Source organism: Brachycentrus maculatus, unplaced genomic scaffold, assembly GCF_059751285.1.
Source record: "Brachycentrus maculatus isolate JH-2025_06_01 unplaced genomic scaffold, ASM5975128v1 h1tg000102l, whole genome shotgun sequence".
NCBI classification, from domain to species: Eukaryota; Metazoa; Arthropoda; class Insecta; order Trichoptera; family Brachycentridae; genus Brachycentrus; species Brachycentrus maculatus.
In genome coordinates, this window is record NW_028280856.1 from 30299 (window position 1) to 51352 (window position 21054).

The 21054-nt window shown below is 33.0% G+C and overlaps 1 protein-coding gene across 1 annotated transcript in view; it reads left to right on the forward strand.

Annotated features, from left to right (window-relative positions):
• The first annotated feature begins 651 nt into the window (after window positions 1–651).
• LOC148310251 (semaphorin-2A-like) overlaps window positions 652–21054 on the forward strand; it is a 105735-nt gene continuing 85332 nt past the window's right edge. The window contains exons 1-3 of the mRNA XM_088258702.1: window positions 652–1071; window positions 7366–7453; window positions 14907–14958. Of these exons, the coding sequence (XP_088114828.1) occupies window positions 762–1071; window positions 7366–7453; window positions 14907–14958 (450 nt within the window). The 5' untranslated portion in view covers window positions 652–761. The remainder of the gene's footprint in view (window positions 1072–7365; window positions 7454–14906; window positions 14959–21054) is intronic.

Here is a 21054-nt window from a genome sequence, read left to right on the forward strand (position 1 = left end):
TGCGGAATGCATGAAGACACGTGTCACAATAGATTTTCAGAAACAATGGCAACAACACTCAAAAAGACCCCAACCTAAAAACTCCATTCCAAGGAATATTTTTTTATTCATTTAATTTACATAATGTTTGTAAAAAAATGTAAAACGAACTCCCTCTTTAAACACACGTATCTACTTTATTAGAGAGGTAGAAACGTTATATTTTTAATACTCTGTAAATTTAAATATGTATTTTGTAGAAAAAAAATAATTATCAATTAAAAAAACATGTCCGCCTCCGTAGTGTAATGGTCAGCACGCTCGGCTACCGCTCTGGAGGTCCCGGGTTCGATTCCCAGGGGGGGTCAAATAAATATAAGTGATTTTTTCTCTCTAATATTTATTCAATATTACCCTATATGGACTGGTACCTGAAGCGGAGGGCTGATCACCTTTCTTTCGTGTGTTTACGTTCAAGATAACACTGCGTTCATATGATGCAGTGCCCTATGCACCATTGGGGTGCGGATAAGGGTTTAAAAAAAAACATAAATTTAAAATTGACATGGATTTTACCACAAAGTGACAAATCAATTGATAAATTAATGAAATTATCACAACAAACCCCGAAAATAGAAAAACTGCTTACTAAGAATTGAAATTTTCTTCTAGATAAACAGAATAGCGAATATCTGCCAAAAAATATTTTGACGCAGAAAACTAAAAACGGTTAAAATGAATTTTCCAACGATAAGTGAAAACAATTATTCCATAAATCAACAATGAAATCAGACAGTGAAGATGAAATTTTCCAAACAAGTCAGTGCGATAAATTACACCCCAAAACAGACCTCCGTTCATACTTCTACATGTGGATGTATAATGAAATAGTGGTGTCAGTTCATGGTTGTGTCGAGGGATGGCGATGTGGGGGGTGGTTCAGTAGCTATGGGAATCGCTTTGTATCGGGACTCCTGTACTTGATTATCCTGTGCTTTTGTGTGGATTTGTCCCAGGGAAGTTATGAGACCTCGTGGCACTTCTATAGGGAGGAACAATGCTGCCTGTCGGAAAAACACCACAACAAAAAAGGTAAAATACATACTACCATATACTATTATTTATAACAACATTTTGAGTGTGTCCAAATACTTGTTCACAAAATCTGGATTGTCTCCAATTACAGGAGTTATTTTCATATTATTTTTTGACATCTCATCAAAGATGAAGAAGAATATGGAAGTCTGGGCATTTACGGGGCTGACGACCGTCATAGGCTGGTTTGTGTGATCACTTTATACACGTGCAACATTCACCAATTCTACCCATTATTGACAACCACACTACTCAAATTCTTGGAAGTTCTATATATATGAACCAATTTTGAAACATTATTCTTAAAAAGCTTCTTTTCATCTCACTAATATGTAGATGTCTCTTGTGAAGTTCTAGTGATTCAAGAATAATGTTTCAAAATTGGTTCATGCATATAGAACTAGAATTTGAGTAGTGTGGTTGTCAATAATGGGCAGAATTGGTGAATATTGCACGTGTGTAAAGTTATCACTTAAACCAGCCTATGACGGTCGTCAGCCCCATAAATGCCCAGACTTCAACATTCTTCTTCATCTTTGATGAGATGTCAAAAAATAATATGATAAATTATTTATTACTTAAACTTTAAAATTTACACTTTCTTTTTATTTTTTATAAATTGTTAAGTATAAAATTTCAAAATTTTCTAAATTGTTATGAACAATACCTTTGGCTACCGTGCTGGAGGTGCCGGGTTAGATTCCCGGGAGATGCGATTTACACTCTCATATTTATTTTATCACCCTGGATTGGTACAAGAAGCGCAGGGCTGATCACCTTGCTTTCATGCAATTGATGATCAAGATAACACTGCGTCACTACAATACAGTGCCCAATGCACTTTGGGGTGATGATAAGGGTTTAAAGAAAAATAAGAAAGATATTTGAGGAGATACATGAACTTAAAAGAGGTAAAGAAAATTTGCAAAGACAGAGTGGTGTGGCATTCCATTCTCCCTGCCTAGCCCTGCGGGGAAGCGGCGTGATGGTTAGTTAGTTAGCTTTTATAAATTTTTATGTTTTTCTAAACATTGTAAATTGTCATGAAAATATTAGAAAATTTAGACATGCATAAAAATTTAAATACTGATAAAATATTAATAAAAAATAAATTTGCTTTTCCAAAATTCCTCACCATTATTGTCTATGTTTTTATATAGCTGATAAATTGAGTGTCTAAACATGTAGGTGTCTCTCACGAACCTATTTAAAGTATTGAATGATTCGTGTAGTAAATTAAATAACTCACTTTATATTTCTATAAATATTATTGAATAAATGTACACGCTGTTTTAATTGTAGTATGTCTGAAACAGACATGAAAATAATATAGTACGTTCGTTGGAGAAATACCGGCTTTGTAATCAGTCGAAATTTAATTCAATATTGAATTTCAAAGAGTGCTTTATGTCGAGTTGGAAAGTTGATTTACTTGCGTATTTACTTAAGTACTTTGTTTGCGAAAATAAGTATGTAAAGCGTACTTGTGTATTTAGGTAATGGATCCTATTAACGGTGGTATATTTGTGTATGTACATAATGTACAATTATTCTCATTGTTTTCTCGTTAACGGGCGTAATTCCACAGGCAGTATATGAAAACAACGATTTTAATAGACCATCGAAGATGGAGAAGAATATGGAAGTCTGGGCATTTTCGGGGCTGACGACCGTCATAGGCTGGTTTAAGTGATCACTTTGCACACGTGTAACATTCACCAATTCTACCCATTTTTGACAACCACACTGCTCAAATTCTTGGAAGTTCTGTATATATGAACCAATTTTGAAACATTGTTCTTGAATCACTAAAATTTCACTAGAGACATCTATTGGTGAGATGAAAAGAAGCTTTTTAATTAGTTATGAGTGTACGAATATTGCTATGGTAGAGGTGAATAGTCGTGTTTGTATGCTAGTGTAGTGATTGTCCTGACGAAGAGATGGTCAGTCTGGAAACAAACATTTTATAAAAATCAAAAACTGCACCCATGACATAAGGTACGCCTTACATAAGTACATCTCAAATTCCACACCCACGTAAATTTGGTCGGCTATATAGGAGTACATTTACATATCGCTCACTCCTTTCAAGAACGTCATAAATCAAAAATCGACAATTTTCAGTTAGGCATTTTAACGGAATACCCAAAAAATGTACTTTATCCCAGCAAAAGAGGCATATTTTTAACTTAATATTTACCCGCTACATGGCAGAAAGTGTTGTTTTTGCATTTTGAAGAAAAGGTATTATTTAATTATTTTTTTGAAGTAAAATAAATATTTTTTAAATAGAGAAAAAACCTTCAGGTTTTACCTAAAAATATCTGTTGCACAGTAAAAAGTTCAATAAGTGGGTTGATATTTATTTTTAATACATTGTATTATATTTTTAAACTTTAAAAACGTTTTCCTAAAAAAACAAGTTTTTTGATTTATGACGTTCTTGAAAGGAGTGAGCGATATGTTACATATTTACCCATATGAGTATTATGCGATTTGAGAGTAGATGAATCTATTGTCGTTTCTCGCGAACACTCATTTGCACACAAGTAAATATCACAGTTTAAAGAGCAAAGCAAACATCGGGATATTTTGTTCAAACTTGCCAAATATTTATACTCACAGGATATTCACGTACCTTTCTGATCAAATTCTATCGCAGGGGTTCACAACCTTTTTGTACTTCAGAGCACATTCTAAAATATCTGTGGGTGCCATCTATTTTTAATCGACTTATTTTTAAATGCTGTCAGCAAATGAACCACTCATACATACAATATCGCAAACTTATTTAATAAACAAAGTAGTCTTCTTCTTCTTCTTATTTAAGGACTAGGTCCTGTCATTCTCGGGTCGCTCCTGGGAGGTGGAAGACCAGCTATCCTTTCATCGTTTAGGTGGTCTTCCTGGGGGTCTGATCCCACCTATGCTGCTGTCCGCTGCCACCCTCACCACTCGATCCGAACTCGCTCTTCCCACGTGATCTCTCCAGAAACGTCTTCTTTCTCTTCCCCATCGCACAACATCTTCAACATCGCAGATTTTTCTTATTTCTAAGTTTCTAACTCTGTCGCGAAGTGTTAGGCCTGCAATGGGTCGTAGAGTCTTCATTCCCGATGTCCTAAGAAGGCTTTTTGTTCTCGCGGTGTCGGCTCTTGTTTCCGTGCCGTATGTCAAGATCGGTCTTACGCAGGTTTTATAGATCCTCACCTTACTCTCTTTCAGCATGTATTTGTTTCTCCATACAAATTTATTTAAGCATCCAGCAGAGGCCTTGTTTGCTTGCTCTCTTACGACTGTAGAGGTTCATACATAGTAGTAAAAAAATAAAATTAACAAAAAATAAAAATAATTTACTTTTTAATTAACCGTTTTACTGCGGACCGTCGGTATATCGACGCTTTATTACTGCGCGAAAACTGCGTACCGTCGAAATATCGACTATTGCTCAGTTTGATTTTAGATATCGACCTGTGTAGACGTGTCGCGGTGCGCGCACGCAAATAATTTTAAATTCATCAGAAAAAAACATTAATAAACATTCAAAAAGCATACCGCAGTGAAAATAATATTTTATGCAAATGTACACAATTTTGTGGACACTTAATTGAAAGATTATCTTTTCTCTAAAATTCTTCTGCAATTTTGGTGTTTTTCATGGTGCCCGCGGGCACTGGGTTGAGAACCTCTGGTCCATCGCATCAGTCTTCTCAGGAGAGAACACATTCTATTTCTTGCCATTCTATAACAATCTCCAATAATTGCTGTTCGATATTTCATAATAAATTATGTTTAATAGATAATGCATGCATCTGTTTATATATAATAATAATAATAACCATATCCGCTCCCTAGGTGGAGCATATGGAGTCCACAAACTGTCTCCAGGCTTTTCTGTCGGCTGCCAGCTCCCTTGCATCCTCCCAAGTCAGATCCGCGTCGCGAAGTTCTGACGAGAACTGCCGACGAATTGTCAGCAATGGTCGTCCTGGGCGGCGCGAACCTGATGCCTTGTAAAAGAGGCAAGCTTGATTAAGGCTCTCAGGAGGCATGCGGAGTACGTGGCCAAGCCAACTGAATCGCCTTTTTTTGACGACAGTTGTGACCAAGATTTGCTGCGTCCTACGCCTTATCTCTTCATTCCTCACAAATATATACTGTTATATATGTTATAATAATATTCTGTTTATATATACCCGCCCATTATGTTCTGACTCCTGATCTATTTACTTTCAAACATTTGAAGTATTCAATCGTGTCAAGTTCCTTCTAGTCGAGAAACACAGATTTGTGAAGAAATCATAATTTACTTTCTGATATTAACCCAGATATTATCATAATTTATTTTCCGAATATTTGGAAAAACTAACGGAACCTGAGTCCAAAATAAGCACTTATGAAAATATTATTTTTTGACATCTCGTCTAAGATGAAGAAGAATATGTAAGTCCGGGAATTTACGGGGCTGACGACCGTCATAGGCTGGTTTGAGTGATCAATTTACACACGTGTAACATTCACCAATTCCACCCATTATTGACAACCACACTACTCAAATTCTTGGAAGTTCTATATATATGAACCAATTTTGAAACATTGTTCTTGAATCACTAGAACTTTATTAAAGACATCTATTGGCTAGATGAAAAGAAGCTTTTTATTGATTTTGTGAACAACTGTTTGGACACACTCAAAATGTTGTGTGAAAATACCTGAAAACGTCAGTTATCCCTCTAGGTTGGCAATTCGTATCATGAATCGTAACGGAAAATAGCAACGACTTTTTACATAGTAAAATCAAAAAAGTTTATCACCCTTACCCACAGGTTTTTATAACGTCTACACCGTTTGAATAAAAAGTGTGATAATGTATATGGCATTTTGAGGACGCATTATCATCATAAAGGTGAATTTATTGCCTACTTTCTGTTCAACGCAAGCGCATTTAGGTTTATGAAGCTAGCTAGTATTATGAAGCAAGAATTATGGAGCATGTATAATGAAGATAGTATTAAGAAGCAAGTATTATAACTCAGGGATCCAAAATGAATGAACAGAAAAAATACTTAATGGACAGATATTTGTGTTATTTTTGACATCTCATCAAAGATGAAGAAGAATATGGAAGTCTGGACCTTTACAGGGTTGACGACCGTCATAGGCTGGTTTAAGTGATCACTTTACACACGTGTAACATTTACCAATTCTACACATTATTGATAACCATACTTGATAAATTATTGATAAATTCTTGGAAGTTCTAAATATACATAATGCATAAAGCCGAATCAAGTGTTTAATTAAAACAATATTGCTCTTATTATTCGAATACAAAACTAAACAAGATAATTCCCTCTACAAGCACAAGAGCTTGTCTCTTTTTTAGAAAGGTACCGCATAAAATATATGTACCCTAGTAATATTATTCATTGATTCGGCATGGAATGACATGCTAATTATATTTTTTTTTTAAATAACGCTTATATTGAATGTTTTTGAACCTAGACGTGTTAAATGAAATAAAACACATTGAGTGGTATAATACAAGTAAAAAATTATTTAAAAAAACCTAGAAATATTATTTAGATATAAGTACTCGTATAACCAAAATTGTTAAAAAATGTATACTCTGTTACAATTATTTTTTGACATCTCATCAAAGATGAAGAAGAATATGGAAGTCTGGGCATTTACGGGGCTGACAACCGTCATAGGCTGGTTTAAGTGATCATTTTACACACGTGTAACATTCAATAATTCTACCCATTATTGACAACCACACTACTCTAATTCTTGGAAGTTCTATATATATGAACCAATTTTTAAACATTATGCTTGAATTAATAGAACTTCACTAGAGACATCTATTGGTGAGACGAAAAGAAGCTTTTTTGAGTAGAAACTCTTTTATTAGTATATGAATCAATTTAGAAACCTTGTTCTTGAATCACTAGAACTTCACTAGAGACATCTATTGGTGAGATGAAAAGAAGCTTTTTATTGATCAGAAACTCTTTTATTAGTAGGTATGTGAGGTCCTAATATGTCCTAGTATGTTACTAATAAGAATTACAAAAAAATATATATAATAATATTCTCATTCAATCTTAATATCCTTCGTAAGAGACTTCGTTTGAATTTAGGGTCCGAAGCATAAGGTTGACTGGGCTTCGCATACTCGTAGAAAAGCCACATGAAGACAGGCACGTATGAACAACCACACTTAACCCAAATTGAAACGCAATCGAAATGAAATCGAAAGTAACACATGTTCTCTCCATTTTCCAGAATTCGTGTCACATTTCTCCTGCGGGGAAAAGTACTACAGAACCTTGTTCCTGGATGACGACGCAGGATTTCTGTACATCGGAGGAATGTAAGTACAACAAATATTACTTTTTTTTTTACTTAATGCTTCTTCATCTTTATTAAGATAGCAAAAAATCCTTGTAATTTCCCTCCCAAACCTTAGAATATTCACTCAAAAATATTTTTTTTTGTATTCTCAATATTATTAATATTTAAAGCATTTACTTTGTGGTTTGTCATTTTTACTTTTTTTTTACCAAAAATGTTAATAATATTAGCGTATAATTAGTATATAATACATTCGGTGAGTGGCTATATACTAATATTATTAACAATTTTGTAAAAAAAATAAAAAAGTAAATATGACTAACCACAAAGTAAATGCTTTAAATATTAATAATATTGAGAATACAAAATTTTTTATTTTTTAAGTGAATATTCTAAGGTTTGGGAGGAAAGTTACAAGGATTTTTGACATCTTAATAAAGATGAAGAAGAATTTGGAAGTCCGGGCATTTACATGGCTTACGGCCATTATAGGCTGGTTTGAGTGTACGATTTACACATGTGTAACATTCACCAATTCTGCTCACGATTGACAACCAAACTACTCAAATTCTTGGAACTTCTAAATATGTATATGGTTCAAATTTAAAATATTGTGTTTGAATCCTCGCAATTAAAAACCTCGGCCTCAACCTCAACCTGTCCGTAGTGTAATGGTCAGCACGCTTGGTTACCGTACTGGACGTTCCGGGTTCGATTCCCAGGGTTGGGTTAAATAAATGTAAGTGATTTTTCACTCTAATATTTATTCAATATTACCTGAAACAAAGGGCTGATCACCTTTCCTTCATGTGTTAACAATCAAGATAACACTGCGTTTATATGATGCAGTGCCTTATGCAACATCGAGTGCAGATGAGGATTCGAAACACCTCGAAATATGCGATATCGTAGTCGTACAGGAGAAAGTGACCCATTGACAAAACGTAAAATGTTCAGGAGGGGTATTTAAGTCACTTTTGCTTGGCAAAAAAATAAACATCAATGCAGTTAGTCATTTTTAACAAGTCAATATATTATACTTCCATGTTTGAAATCCTTAGGGATTTTTTCATAGTAAATGATCACGTTTTTGTAAGAAATGCACTTGGTCACTTTCTCCTGTATGACTACGGTATATGTTTCTCGTATGGAAAGTGAAAAATATCATTTCAATACAAAAATTATGAATAATATCGAGGGAGTAAGGATGAGTGAACTCGATTGTAGCCGGTATTATTCTATAATATTTTATTACGTATTGTGTTTTGAAGATTTCCAGTCTAGCGCAGTCTAGTCTCGGTAAACAAATATCACGACTTCGCAGACGTGTGGGTAGTGGGTGGCTCATGAAACTGTGTCGCATGTAAATCAAACTATCAAAAATTAAAACAATACAAATGTGTTCACCTATTACATTAAAAATAACCAAAATGTAAATGAAAATACTGTTCATACCATACTAAGGTACATATACTTATAACAAGCACCTGATTTTTTTTATCGATAAATGAATATAGTTTTTCTAGTATGATTTGGTGTCTCATTTGGTTATTTTAATTTTATTTATTATCTCGGCATTCACTTTGAGGTAAGACATTATAAAATTGTAAATTTATATTAGACCCCGTAAGAATCTGTAGCTTTCGAAACTAGTCGTTGTATTAGAATAAACTCAAGTGGTGAAAAACAAGTGTTTTTCTTTTACAATTTGAACCATAATTATTGTCAAAATAGTCTTCTTCTTCTTTAGTTAGGACTATGTCCTGTTATTCTCCGGTTCGCTCCTGGGAGGTGGAAGACCAGCTGTCTTCTCTCCATCCTTTAGGTGGTCTTCCTGGGGGTCTTTTACCTCTTAAAGCAGTCATAGTTATAATTTAATGACACAGTTTTTTATTATTTGAATTTGAACGCCTTTGACGTTTCAAAAACTATGAGTCATGATATGTTGGACTGATTTATACCACAAAAACCAATTTGTTTAGTGCGTGTTACCTTTAAAGATTATTTCTATGTTTGTTCTCGATATATCAGGTGCAAAATATAATAATAATAAATCCCTTACCGCACCCCAATGGTGCATAGGGCACTGCTTCATATAAACGCAGTGTTATTTCGATCGTTTACACATGAAGGAAAGGTGATCAGCCCTCCACTTCAGGTACCAGTCCAGTGTTATATTGAATAAATATCAGAGTGAAAAAATCACTTATATTTATTGAACCCCCCTGGGAATCGAACCCAAGACCTCCAGAACGGTAGCCGAGCATGCTGACCATTACTCTACGGAGGCGGACAAAATATTAGCGCAAAATATGGTGCAAAATATTGTTTGACAAACCATGTCACCTCCTCTCCGGGCGGGGCAACTTTTTTACTTTCAGGGATACATTCCATTAGTATTGTGGCAACCCACACATCTACTATGGCAACTCAAATCGAGTGAAATAACGAACACACCACGGAGCCCGCAACGAGCGGAAACTAGCTCGTCACACTTCGCCGCCGCCCGTCCTCAGATCGACACGTATTTCAACTGTTCTCATATTACAATCACGCGATTATTCTTAAGTATTTTCTTGATTGTAATTTTATAGAACTGAATAAATTTGTGTTAAAAGTAATCCGCTTTCATCTTGCTTCCCTTCTGATAAATTAAAGTGGTATTCAACTAGAAACCACAGTATAAACAACATTTTAAGTGTCCAAATACTTTTTTACAAATCTGGATTATCTCCAATTGTATTGGAGATGACCCAGATTTTTTAACAAGTATTTGGACACACTCAAAATTTTGTGAATAAATTAAATGGTCGAATTATGAGATAAAATAAAAAAAATGAAAATGATCTTTTCTAGCGCTTCTCGAGTATGTGAATATAATACAAGATTCGGACCTCGCATGCAAATATAAGAAATACTGCTCAGTAAAAAAATTTCTTCATCTCACCAATAGATGTCTCTAGATGCCATATATTTTGAAAAAAAATGTATATATGAGGATGGGCTAATTTTTTAAGTTAGGCACCATGAATTTAGAGGCACCGTATCGAAGGTAAAGGGTATATATACACATAGATAATATCTACAATATTATAACTGTATTGTATAGGTACATATGAGAACATAGTCGTAATGTATGCAGAGGGGAGTATGGAAGAATGCTTGGAATCCTTTTGTTCAATATCCAATTCTGAATACTATAATATATTGCTACCCATTTTCCGAATTGAATCCGTCCACTGCATACCCATCGGAAATTACGTTACTATTCTGTTTTATGCAAGTCAAATTGACTGTTTAAATACATATATGGTAACTAAAACTCACATTATACCATGCAATTTGTGGTATTTTGAGTGTCTCGTCTGAGACGAAGCCATCTATTGTTTTTATCCGAAAGATCCATTTTCTTTTTTTAAATTTTGTTTTGCAATTGACATTTACATTTTAAAGAAATGCTTTTTAGGATAAAATTACTTCTAGCTTCATAACACTTACTTCGTAATACTAGTTTCGTAACTAGGTAACATTTAAGGTAATTGAATTTTATGCTTAAAACACCGTGTTTGTGTTGAAAAAAAAGTTTTTCTTCGAATATTCGTATTCTAAAATAATTATTCTAAAAAAATTTGGGCGCGAACAACACGTGTGGCTTCTCGCGCAGCCGGTTGTGTAAGAATTCGTATGATTTCATTAATTCATTCGGCAGTCACTTGGTGATAAAAATCTATCCATTTTTTACTATTTTTTTTTACCTCCGTAGTGTAGTGGTCAGCACGCTTGGCTACCGTTCTGGAGGTCCCGGGATCGATTTCTACGGGGGGGGAGGGGGTCAAATGAATAAAAGTGATTTTTTCACTCTAATATTTATTCAATATTACCCTAGACTGGTCTTTAAAGCGGAGGGCTGATCATCTTTCCTTCATGGGTAAGCGATCAAGATAACACTGCGTTTATATGATGCAGTGTCCTATGCACCATTGGGGTGCGGATAAGAGTTTGAATGAAAAAAATGGAAAACACCACTTTTACTTTAAATCTATTATGACACGTTTCGATGCAGTTTGCATCATTTTTAAACACCGTATATTTGAGAGTACAACCTAAATGATATTTGTAAATTTGTGTATTTGAGAGTATATTCTTAATCAATTTTATAGTCCTGCTGACCAAGTTATTGCTTCGAACCAGAAAGCTGACCAAAGTGTGTTTTTTTTCCTGTAAAATTAAGTTGTTTGCTTATCATGTATTCTCAGCCTGATGTTTTTTTAGTGCCGACAAAACGTATGACGTCCGAATGATTAAATGGCTGTTTTTACTTTACCAATCCAATATTTGCGTAGAGATTCACTTACATATTTATTGTACGTCTAATTTTAACCGGCATTTACACACTTGTGGATATTATAATACTTTTTCTTGAATGTTTTTTACAGATACTTTGTGGCACATTTTATAAACTTCATAAAATAAAATAAAACTTTGTTTTATTTTATAATAATCATATTTTCATATGGGGTACGGAGTGCGTGGAAGTTTTTGGTAAGGGAAGGGTAATTCACTATGAGTATTTCAATGTTTTAGAATTTAGTATATAAACCTTGATGATGAAACCGGTTGGATATAGTGTACCAATAAAAAGTGGTTAAAACAAAGTTGTTTTATTTTATTAAGATTGTAATATCATATTAAAAATAAAACAAATTGAAAAAACCATATTCAGTAAAAAAATACAATTGTTTTTAAAATTAAAAATGAAATGAGGGAAAAATTTTAATAAATGCAATATTGACATTTAACAACAAAAAAACAAACTTTTAAATACACGGGCTTATTATTGTAAAACAAATGTTATACAGGTGGCATAAAATAAATCACCCTATCAGAGATGTTATCATTTTTGCAAATGGCGTCGTTCATCAATCATATTTGACATTTGTGAACTAGACAGTTGCAGTATACTTGTTCCTAACTCTGGATAATCTCCAATTACAGGAGTTATTTTTAATATTATTTTTTGACATCTCATCAAAGATGAAGAAGAATATAGAAGTTCTTAAATGCCCAGACTTCCATATTCTTCTACATCTTTGATGAGATGTCAAAAAATAATATGAAAAATAACTCCTCTAATTGGAGATTTCATCCAGAGTTATGAACAAGTATACTGCAGCTGTCTAGTTCACAAATGTTAAATATGATTGATGTACGACGCCATTTGCAAAAATTATAAAATATTCCGATAAGGTGATTAATTTTGTGCCACCTTGTATAATATTTGTTTTACAGTAACAACTCATAATAAAATTGTAAACGATATGTAAATAAATCTGTATGTTCATGGTTCATGTATATTTGAATTAAAGCATTGATATTTATAAATAAATTATACGTTCCGCTCATTTAAATGAATAAATAAATATATCGCTCGCTCCTTTCAAGAACGTCATAAATCAAAAAACTTGATTTTTCAGTAGAACGTTTTTAAAGTTTAACAATATAATACAATGTATTAAAAATAAATATCAAGCCACTTATTGAACTTTTTACTGTGCAACAGATCTTTTGAGGTAAAACCTGAAGGTTTATTCTCCATTTGAAAAATATTTAGTAGATTTAAAAAAAAAATTAAACAATACCTTTTCTTCAAAATGCAAAAATAACACTTTCTGCCCTGTAGCGGGTGAATATTAAGTTAAAATATGCCGCTTTTGCTGGGATATAGTACATTTTCTGGGCATTCCGAAAACATGCACAACGAAAAATTGACGATTTGACATTGTTGAAAGGAGTGAGCGATACATATTATTTCGACGTAATTTGTATTAGGAGCGCAGAAGGTAGAGAGAGGTATCCGATTATTTGTTCCCGATCAACTCACGATTCGTGATTACACAGTGGTAAAAGTATTTTCCTTTTCGACACATTCAAAATGTTGTAGATTCTATCTTTATTTAACCCGAAGCAACTTATAATAAAATTGTTAACGATATGTAAATAAACCTGTGTATGTTCATGTAAATATGAATGTATGCATTAAAATATATAAATAAATAATACGTTCCGCTCATTTTAATGAATAAATAAATAAATAAATTATTCTGACGTAATTTGTATTAGGAGCGCAGAAGGCAGAGAGAGGTATCCGATTATTTGTTCCCGATCAACGCACGATACGTGATTACAGAGGGGTAAAAATATTTTCCTTTCAGTGGGCCCTGAAAACCTCCTCGGAATGCGATGCAGTCGTGATCAATATACGACACACGTCCGAAGGCTTCAGATAAAGCTTTCAGATATCTAGGCTTATACGATTCCCGTCGAGGGAATTTTTAAATTCCAATAGAAAATGCAATTTGAAGGGATATAAACACCAGAAAATTCTTTAGATTGTTCTGGAGATAAAAATATTTAAGAAAGCGATTGAAAATTCTTCATTCTGGAATAAAAGTGGTAAAAATGATAATTTTTCACCTCCTTAAAGTAATGACTAGTGATTAACACGTTTGGAGTATGCTGAAGGTCCCGTATTCGATTTTAAGGGGTGAAAAAAAGATATATGTAAGTGTTTTTTCACTCTAATGTTTATTTAATATTACCATGGACTGGTACGTGAAGCGCAAGATTGATCACTATATTTTCATATGGTAAACGATAAAATTAACATTGAATTAATAGCATGCAGTGCCCTTTACACCATTGGGAGTAGATAAAAGTCACTAATAGAAGTAAAGTGTGATAAATTTATTTTCTTGAATGTTTTTTGCACATACATACATATTATACTTTGTTGAACATGTTATAAAACTTCTTAAAATAAGACCAGAACTTTATTTTTAACTACTTTTATTTTTGATATTTTTCTCCGACCGATTTCAACAATAACCTTGTCATTTTTAGGGATGTACACGTACAGTACGGACATGTCCTCTTTAGGGATGAACAGTACATGTCCATCCCTGAAGATGACAAGGTTTTTGTCGAAATCGGTTGGAGAAAAGTCCAAGAAATAAATCTATTTATTTAATTAGTTTATTAAGTTTTATTATTTTACTTAAAAATTTTATTTTTTATAATTAAGTATATTTTTTTTCGAGTCAATTAAAATATGTTTTCGATGTTAATTATTTTCCAGTCTCTATTCATACTCATGTGATATCATAGGGCACCACATCAGAAATATTTAATATCATTGTCTCTTCATATAAACATAATTTATAAGTATTATTAGCAAAATTGCAAAATTTTCAAGAAAACAGACGTGTGTCAAGTCAAGCTACTCGCTGCGAGTTGCTATGCGGATGTAGATTTCGTTCAAACATCAATACAAATTATTCCTCGACATGAGATAACGCACAGATGTATGAGGCAATTCACCCTATGTCAATAATTCGCCACCCCTTATATCTTGTACAGTCTCCCCGAAAGTTAGTATGCAAATGACAAGTTCTGATGACGACTTAATGTTTCAGGGATCACATCTATCGCTTGCAGACATCAGACATCAACAAAACAAACTGCGAGGTAAGTAAATTCAATATCACAACATTTTTTGTTTACAAATCTGGGTTTTCTCCTTTGGTAGTAATTTTAGACGTTTTTTGACTCTTCAACATACATAGATGAAGTATATATAATAAACAATATATTTTGACACTTCAACATAGATGAAGTACATATAATAAACAAAATATTTTGACACTTCAACATAGATGAAGTATATATCGTAGTCGTACAGGAGAAAGTGACCAACTCACAAAACGTTAAATGTTCAGGAGGGCCATTTAAGTCACTTTTGATTGGCAAGAAAATAAACATCAATGCAGATAGTCATTTTTAACAAGTCAATATATTATACTTCCAAATTTAAAATCCTTTGGTTTTTTTTTCAGGGCAATATTAAGCCAGTAAGATATTAAATAGACAATGATCACGTTTTTGTATAAAATGCACTTGGTCACTTTTTCCTGTATGACTACGATATAATAAATAAATATATTTTGACACTTCAACATATGGAAGTCTGGATAATATAACGGATAAACCCAGATAATATAATTTGTCAAATGCCACCTATTAATGGTCATAAGCCCTGTAAATACCCAGACTTCCATATTTTTCTTCATCTATACTAAGATGTCAAAAAATGTTAATTCATTATAAAATTATAACATTTTGAGTGTGTCCAAATACTTGTTCACAAATATGGATTATCTCCAATTATAGGAGTTATTTTTCATATTATTTTTTGACATCTCATCAAAGATGAAGAAGAATATGGAAGTCTGGGCGTTTAAGGGGCTGACGACCGTCATAGGCTGGTTTAAGAGATCACTTTATACACGTGTAACATTCACCAATTGCACCCATGATTACCAACTACATAACTTAATTTTTCGAAACTTCTAGATATATTGATCAAACACAGTATTCGCGAGTTAACGCGTCTATGGCGGTATGAAGAAAGCTTTTATTAAGCAAAACTCTTTATATTTGTATGTGAGGTCCGAATCCTGGATTAAATTAACAAACTTCAGAAATGCTAGAAAACATCATTTTTAATTTTCATTTGAGCTTATATTTAACCAGTTAATTTATTTACTTATCTACATATATTTTGAGTGTGTTAAAATAGTTAAAAGTTTTTTATGACAGTCGTAAGTCCTGTAAATTCCCAGACTTCCATGTTCTTTTTCATCTATGTTGATGTCAATTTTTTTATATAAAGGATAATCCCTTTTTGCAAATTCCATTTAAAAAACATTAAAGTCCCTTTATCTCTCTTTTCACAGAATAAGTCGTACCTATTGGATATGAATTCCGAACATTTAAAGCGCTTTTTTGCCCTCCACACAAATCCAAAATAATTAATTAACGTCAAACGATTCTCGCCCTGTCATAGCTTTTGGTGAAAACAAAATGAATGTCATCGTTAGAGGTGGGCGAAACAGAATTTTGAGGTAAAGTCGCATTAAAAAATGAAATACTCCTCCATTGAACACAAATGTAGCAAGTGTGCTGATTTATAGCGTTATTTGAATGTATCCATTTACTTTAGCTTTTTAATGAAAAAAAATTGTGGAAAACGTCATTAACACATACCTTTGTATTTGGTAAATTTAATTAAATTGTTTTATAAATTTGTTATAAATATCCCAAGTACTTCTATAAATTATTTATTAATTTGGCGTTTAATTTGTAGAACTCCATTTTAATTTATGTATTAATTTTAAATCAATCACAGATTTTTTAAGTCTACTTATGTAGTTGTATTTTATCAACAAAAACACAAAAAAAAATATTGTGACAATTGTTTCGCCTTGCTAGGGCATTATCAAATGAATGTGAAGATCAAATGGACTACGGTCGTTATGTAACTATACAATTCTAAGTGACAGTTTTAATACGTCCAGCAATAATTTATGGGAGATAACAGTAGCTAATGGGGGATGTGGGTACGTACCCTTATATTTATTTTCTGGGAAAGGAAGAATTTATTGACATGGCAATTTTTTTGGAGAATTAATGTTTTAAGTTTATCAAAAACGCATCATGCAATCGTTTACATAGAGAGAGATGATATACAATAATATTCTATTTAGATATGTTTAGCAGTGGTGAAGATATAAGGTTTGTTTGTTCATTAATAATTTTAAAATAACGCATATACTTCTATAAACGCAACAACCTTACTCAGGTACTTTACTTCTATAAACGCAACAAAAACATTTTTTAATAAAATATATTTTGTCCGCTTCCGTGGTGTAATGATTAGCATGTTTCTACCGTGTTTAAGGTCACGGGTTCGATTCCCAGGTGGGGTTGAAAATAAATATTAGTGAATTACTCTCTTTTAATTATTTAATAGTATTACCTTGGACCATCTTGCCTTCATGTAAGTAACGAACAAGATAACACTGCGTCAGCAAAAAATTCGTAAGTTTATTCAAAATCTTAAATCTTCCCAACATATTCGCAGGTTGCTTTAAAATTTTGACGTGCTAACCACCCAAATACGCTTAAGAAATGTAAATTCGACGTGATTTTTAAAAAAATTTACGCAATGAGTTTTGTATTTTATGCTGTAATCTAATAATTATTACGAAAAAAATTAAATCAACGTTCATTCGATTAAAGAAATTAAGGGAGGAAATATTAATTACGTTGTAAGAAAAGTTTTTTTAAGAGATTTTAATTTTTTAATAACATTGTTTCCGAGATGGCCCTACAAAACTTTTCCTTTTAATTTTCGACGTTTATTGGAAAAAAAATCCAGCTTCAAACACTGTTTGTTTTTTTAAAGCTTCTCGAGCTTGGTTTAGATTTGATGGTAATTAATTGTTCAAAATTGTAGACTTTTTTGTTTACGTAACTGACTGCTGTATTTAAAAAAACTTTATATTATTGTTTGATATCTCACCATAGATGAAGAAGAATATGGAAGTCAGGACATTTACGGGGCTTTTACCGTCACAAATTGGTTTAAGTGATTACTTTACACACGTGTAACATTGATTGACAACCACACTACTCAAATTCTTGGAAGTTCTGTATATATGATCCAAATATTGAGATATTGTACAATAATCACTATAATTTTTACTAATGACATCTATTGGTGAGCTTTTTATTAAGTGGAATCTCATATTTTTATATGAGGTCAATCTAAATTTGTGAAAAAGTATTTTAACAAACTCAAAATGTTGTAAAAAACGTTACCGTAGAACGGGGCTACTTGAACTTTGTTGTGTTACTTGAGCCCAGTACATTTTTTTTTATTTAAATCTGTATTTGATCTACAATAATGAACGTATTGACATGATTCATTGTTTCCCTGACAGGTCACGTACGTTCGTTATTGTAGACCAAATGCAGATTTAAATCTCTTTTTTGTACTGGGCTCAAGTAACACATCAAAGTTCAAGTAGCCCCGTTCTACGGTACATCTCTAGTAATAAATAATAGGCCAGTCAGTATGTACATGTGATTATAATATAAATAATTACATATATAAATGGGGACATTCATCTGTCCGGATCCGAAGTGTAATGGTTTGAGTGTTTAGCTACCATGCTGGAGGTACCGGATTTCAAAATATATATCACCCCCACCCCCAGGGGTGGGGGTGATATATATTTTTAGTGATTTTACACTGTAATATTTATTTTATATAACCTTGGACTGGTCCCTGAAGCGCAGGAGTGATCACCTTGCCTTCATGTAAGTAAAGATCAAGATAACGCTGCGTCAAAACGATTCAGTGCCTTCACATAATTTGGTGCAGATAAGGGATAAATAATTAATAATTTTAAAACATGTCTAATTATTTTTATTTATCTGAAAAAATTAATACCCAAACGTGTTTTATGGCAAGAAAAAACATATCGTAGTCACACAGGAGAAAGTGACCAAGTGCATTTTTTACAAAAACGTGATCATTGACTATTTGCTATCTTACTAGCTTAATATTGCCCTGAAAAAAATCCCAAAGGCTTTTAAACTTGAAAGTATAATATATTGATTTATTAAAAATGACTAACTGCATTGATATTTATTTACTTGCCAAGCAAAAGTGACTTAAATGACCCTCCTGAACATTTTACGTTTTGGTAGTTGGTCACTTTCTCCTGTACGACCACGATATTTATAAAAATGCATCGCTGTTATGCTACATTATCTTTGAGTTGTCACTGTGTTGACAATTCTTGGCAATGATACGAAGCCAATTAAATTGTAAATTTTCAAATACACAAACTTCGTTTTACTTTGCTAATTTTTCCAATTCGACGAGCTTATGTCACTTATTTTTCGCGTTGAGCCAAACAAAAATAATACCCAATTTTTCTCATTCATGTGAATTCATGTGCGTTCGTTTAGGGGTAAATCCAGGGTGCACCGTTTATTTTTGTCGGAAATTTATTTTCACTTTTTCATTCATTCAAACCCTTATCCGCACCCCAATGGTGCATAGGGCACTGCACAATATAAACGCAGTGTAATCTTGATCGTTAACACATGAAGGAAAGGTGATCAGCCCTCCGCTTCAGGTACCAAACTAACTAAAAACTAGTTTGGTACCTGAAGCGGAGGGCTGATTACCTTTCCTTCATGTGTTAATGAACAAGATAACACTACGTTTATATGATACAGTGCCCTATGCACCATTGGGGTGCGGATAAGTGTTCATACCATCATTCAGGTAGGTACCAATCCAGGGTAATATTAACTAAATATTACAGTGAAAAAATCACTTATATTTATTTGACCCCCCTCCCCTGGATATCGAACCCTAGACCTCCAGAACAGTAGTCGAGCGTGCTGACCATTACACTACGGAGGCGGAAAACTTTCACTTTTAAGACCATAAAAAATTGCATTATCAAACTATTTTAATATTTATCAAATTCATTTAGTCGGAGGTAGTAGAGCGAATAAGTCATTTGCTGGTACCCATGAAGACTTTGTTGAATAATACAGTAAAACCTCGATATAACGAACCTCTAAAAATCCTATAAAATTGTTGACTGTTCGTCAGATAACGAAGTTCAATTATATTATACGCGATTTCGTAATTTGAGATAGTTGATTGTAAAAAAAAACAGCAAATATCAATAATCAATAGTGCAAATAAAACATGATTCCTTTTTAAAGCAGGATTACTAAAAGCAAACTCGTCGACATCAATCAGAATGTCACTTCGCGATGAGTGTCCGAAGACAGTAAAAATAAAAGAATTTTGTTTGTGTTTTAAATTTTTATTATTTTAATTATCAAAATACAGTGTTCATATTTTCAACATTTTTTTTTCAGAAATATATTTGTGTTAATGATTAGTTATATTTTCCTTTATTTCGTTTTCCTCTTACGAAGGAAATAGTTTCTGCTCAATAAAAAGCTTCTTTCATCTCGCCACAGATGTCTCTAGTGAAATTCTAGTTATTCAAGTACTATGTTTCGAATTTGAACAATATATAGAAATTCCAAAAATTTAGTAGTCTGTCAATCATAGGTAGAATTGGTTAAACGTTTCACGTGTGTAGAGTGATCAATCAAACCAGCTTATGATGGTCGTAAGCCCCGTGAATGCCCATTTTTTCTTCATCTATGTTGAGATGGCAAAAAAATAATGTAAAACAAAGTAGATACCGTAGAACGGAGCTACTTGAACTTTGATGTGTTACTTGAGCCCAGTACAAAAAAAATCCGCATTTGGTCTACAATAATGAACGTATCGACATGATTTATTGTTTTCCTGACAGGTGACACTTATTGTTACGATACTTCGATCGATACCACGATCTAAATTTTTTTTGTACTGGGCTCAAGTAACGCATCAAAGTTCAAGTAGCCCCGTTCTACGGTACTTCCTTTGCGCTAGGCACGGTAGGTAGTACATATATTAAAAACGTGAATACGGTACGTAACAAAATCATTATGACATGTCGTATGCGTAAATGTTTTATCTGCGGAAAAGTGCCGATGTTCGGAGTTCCATTTTACGATGCCTCGGGGAAATAAAAAAAATATTACATTCCAGAAATCCCGAGGGAAAATGACATAATATTCTCCTGCTAAAAGTTCCATTAAATATGTCACTTTATAACTCTTTGCTTTTAGGCA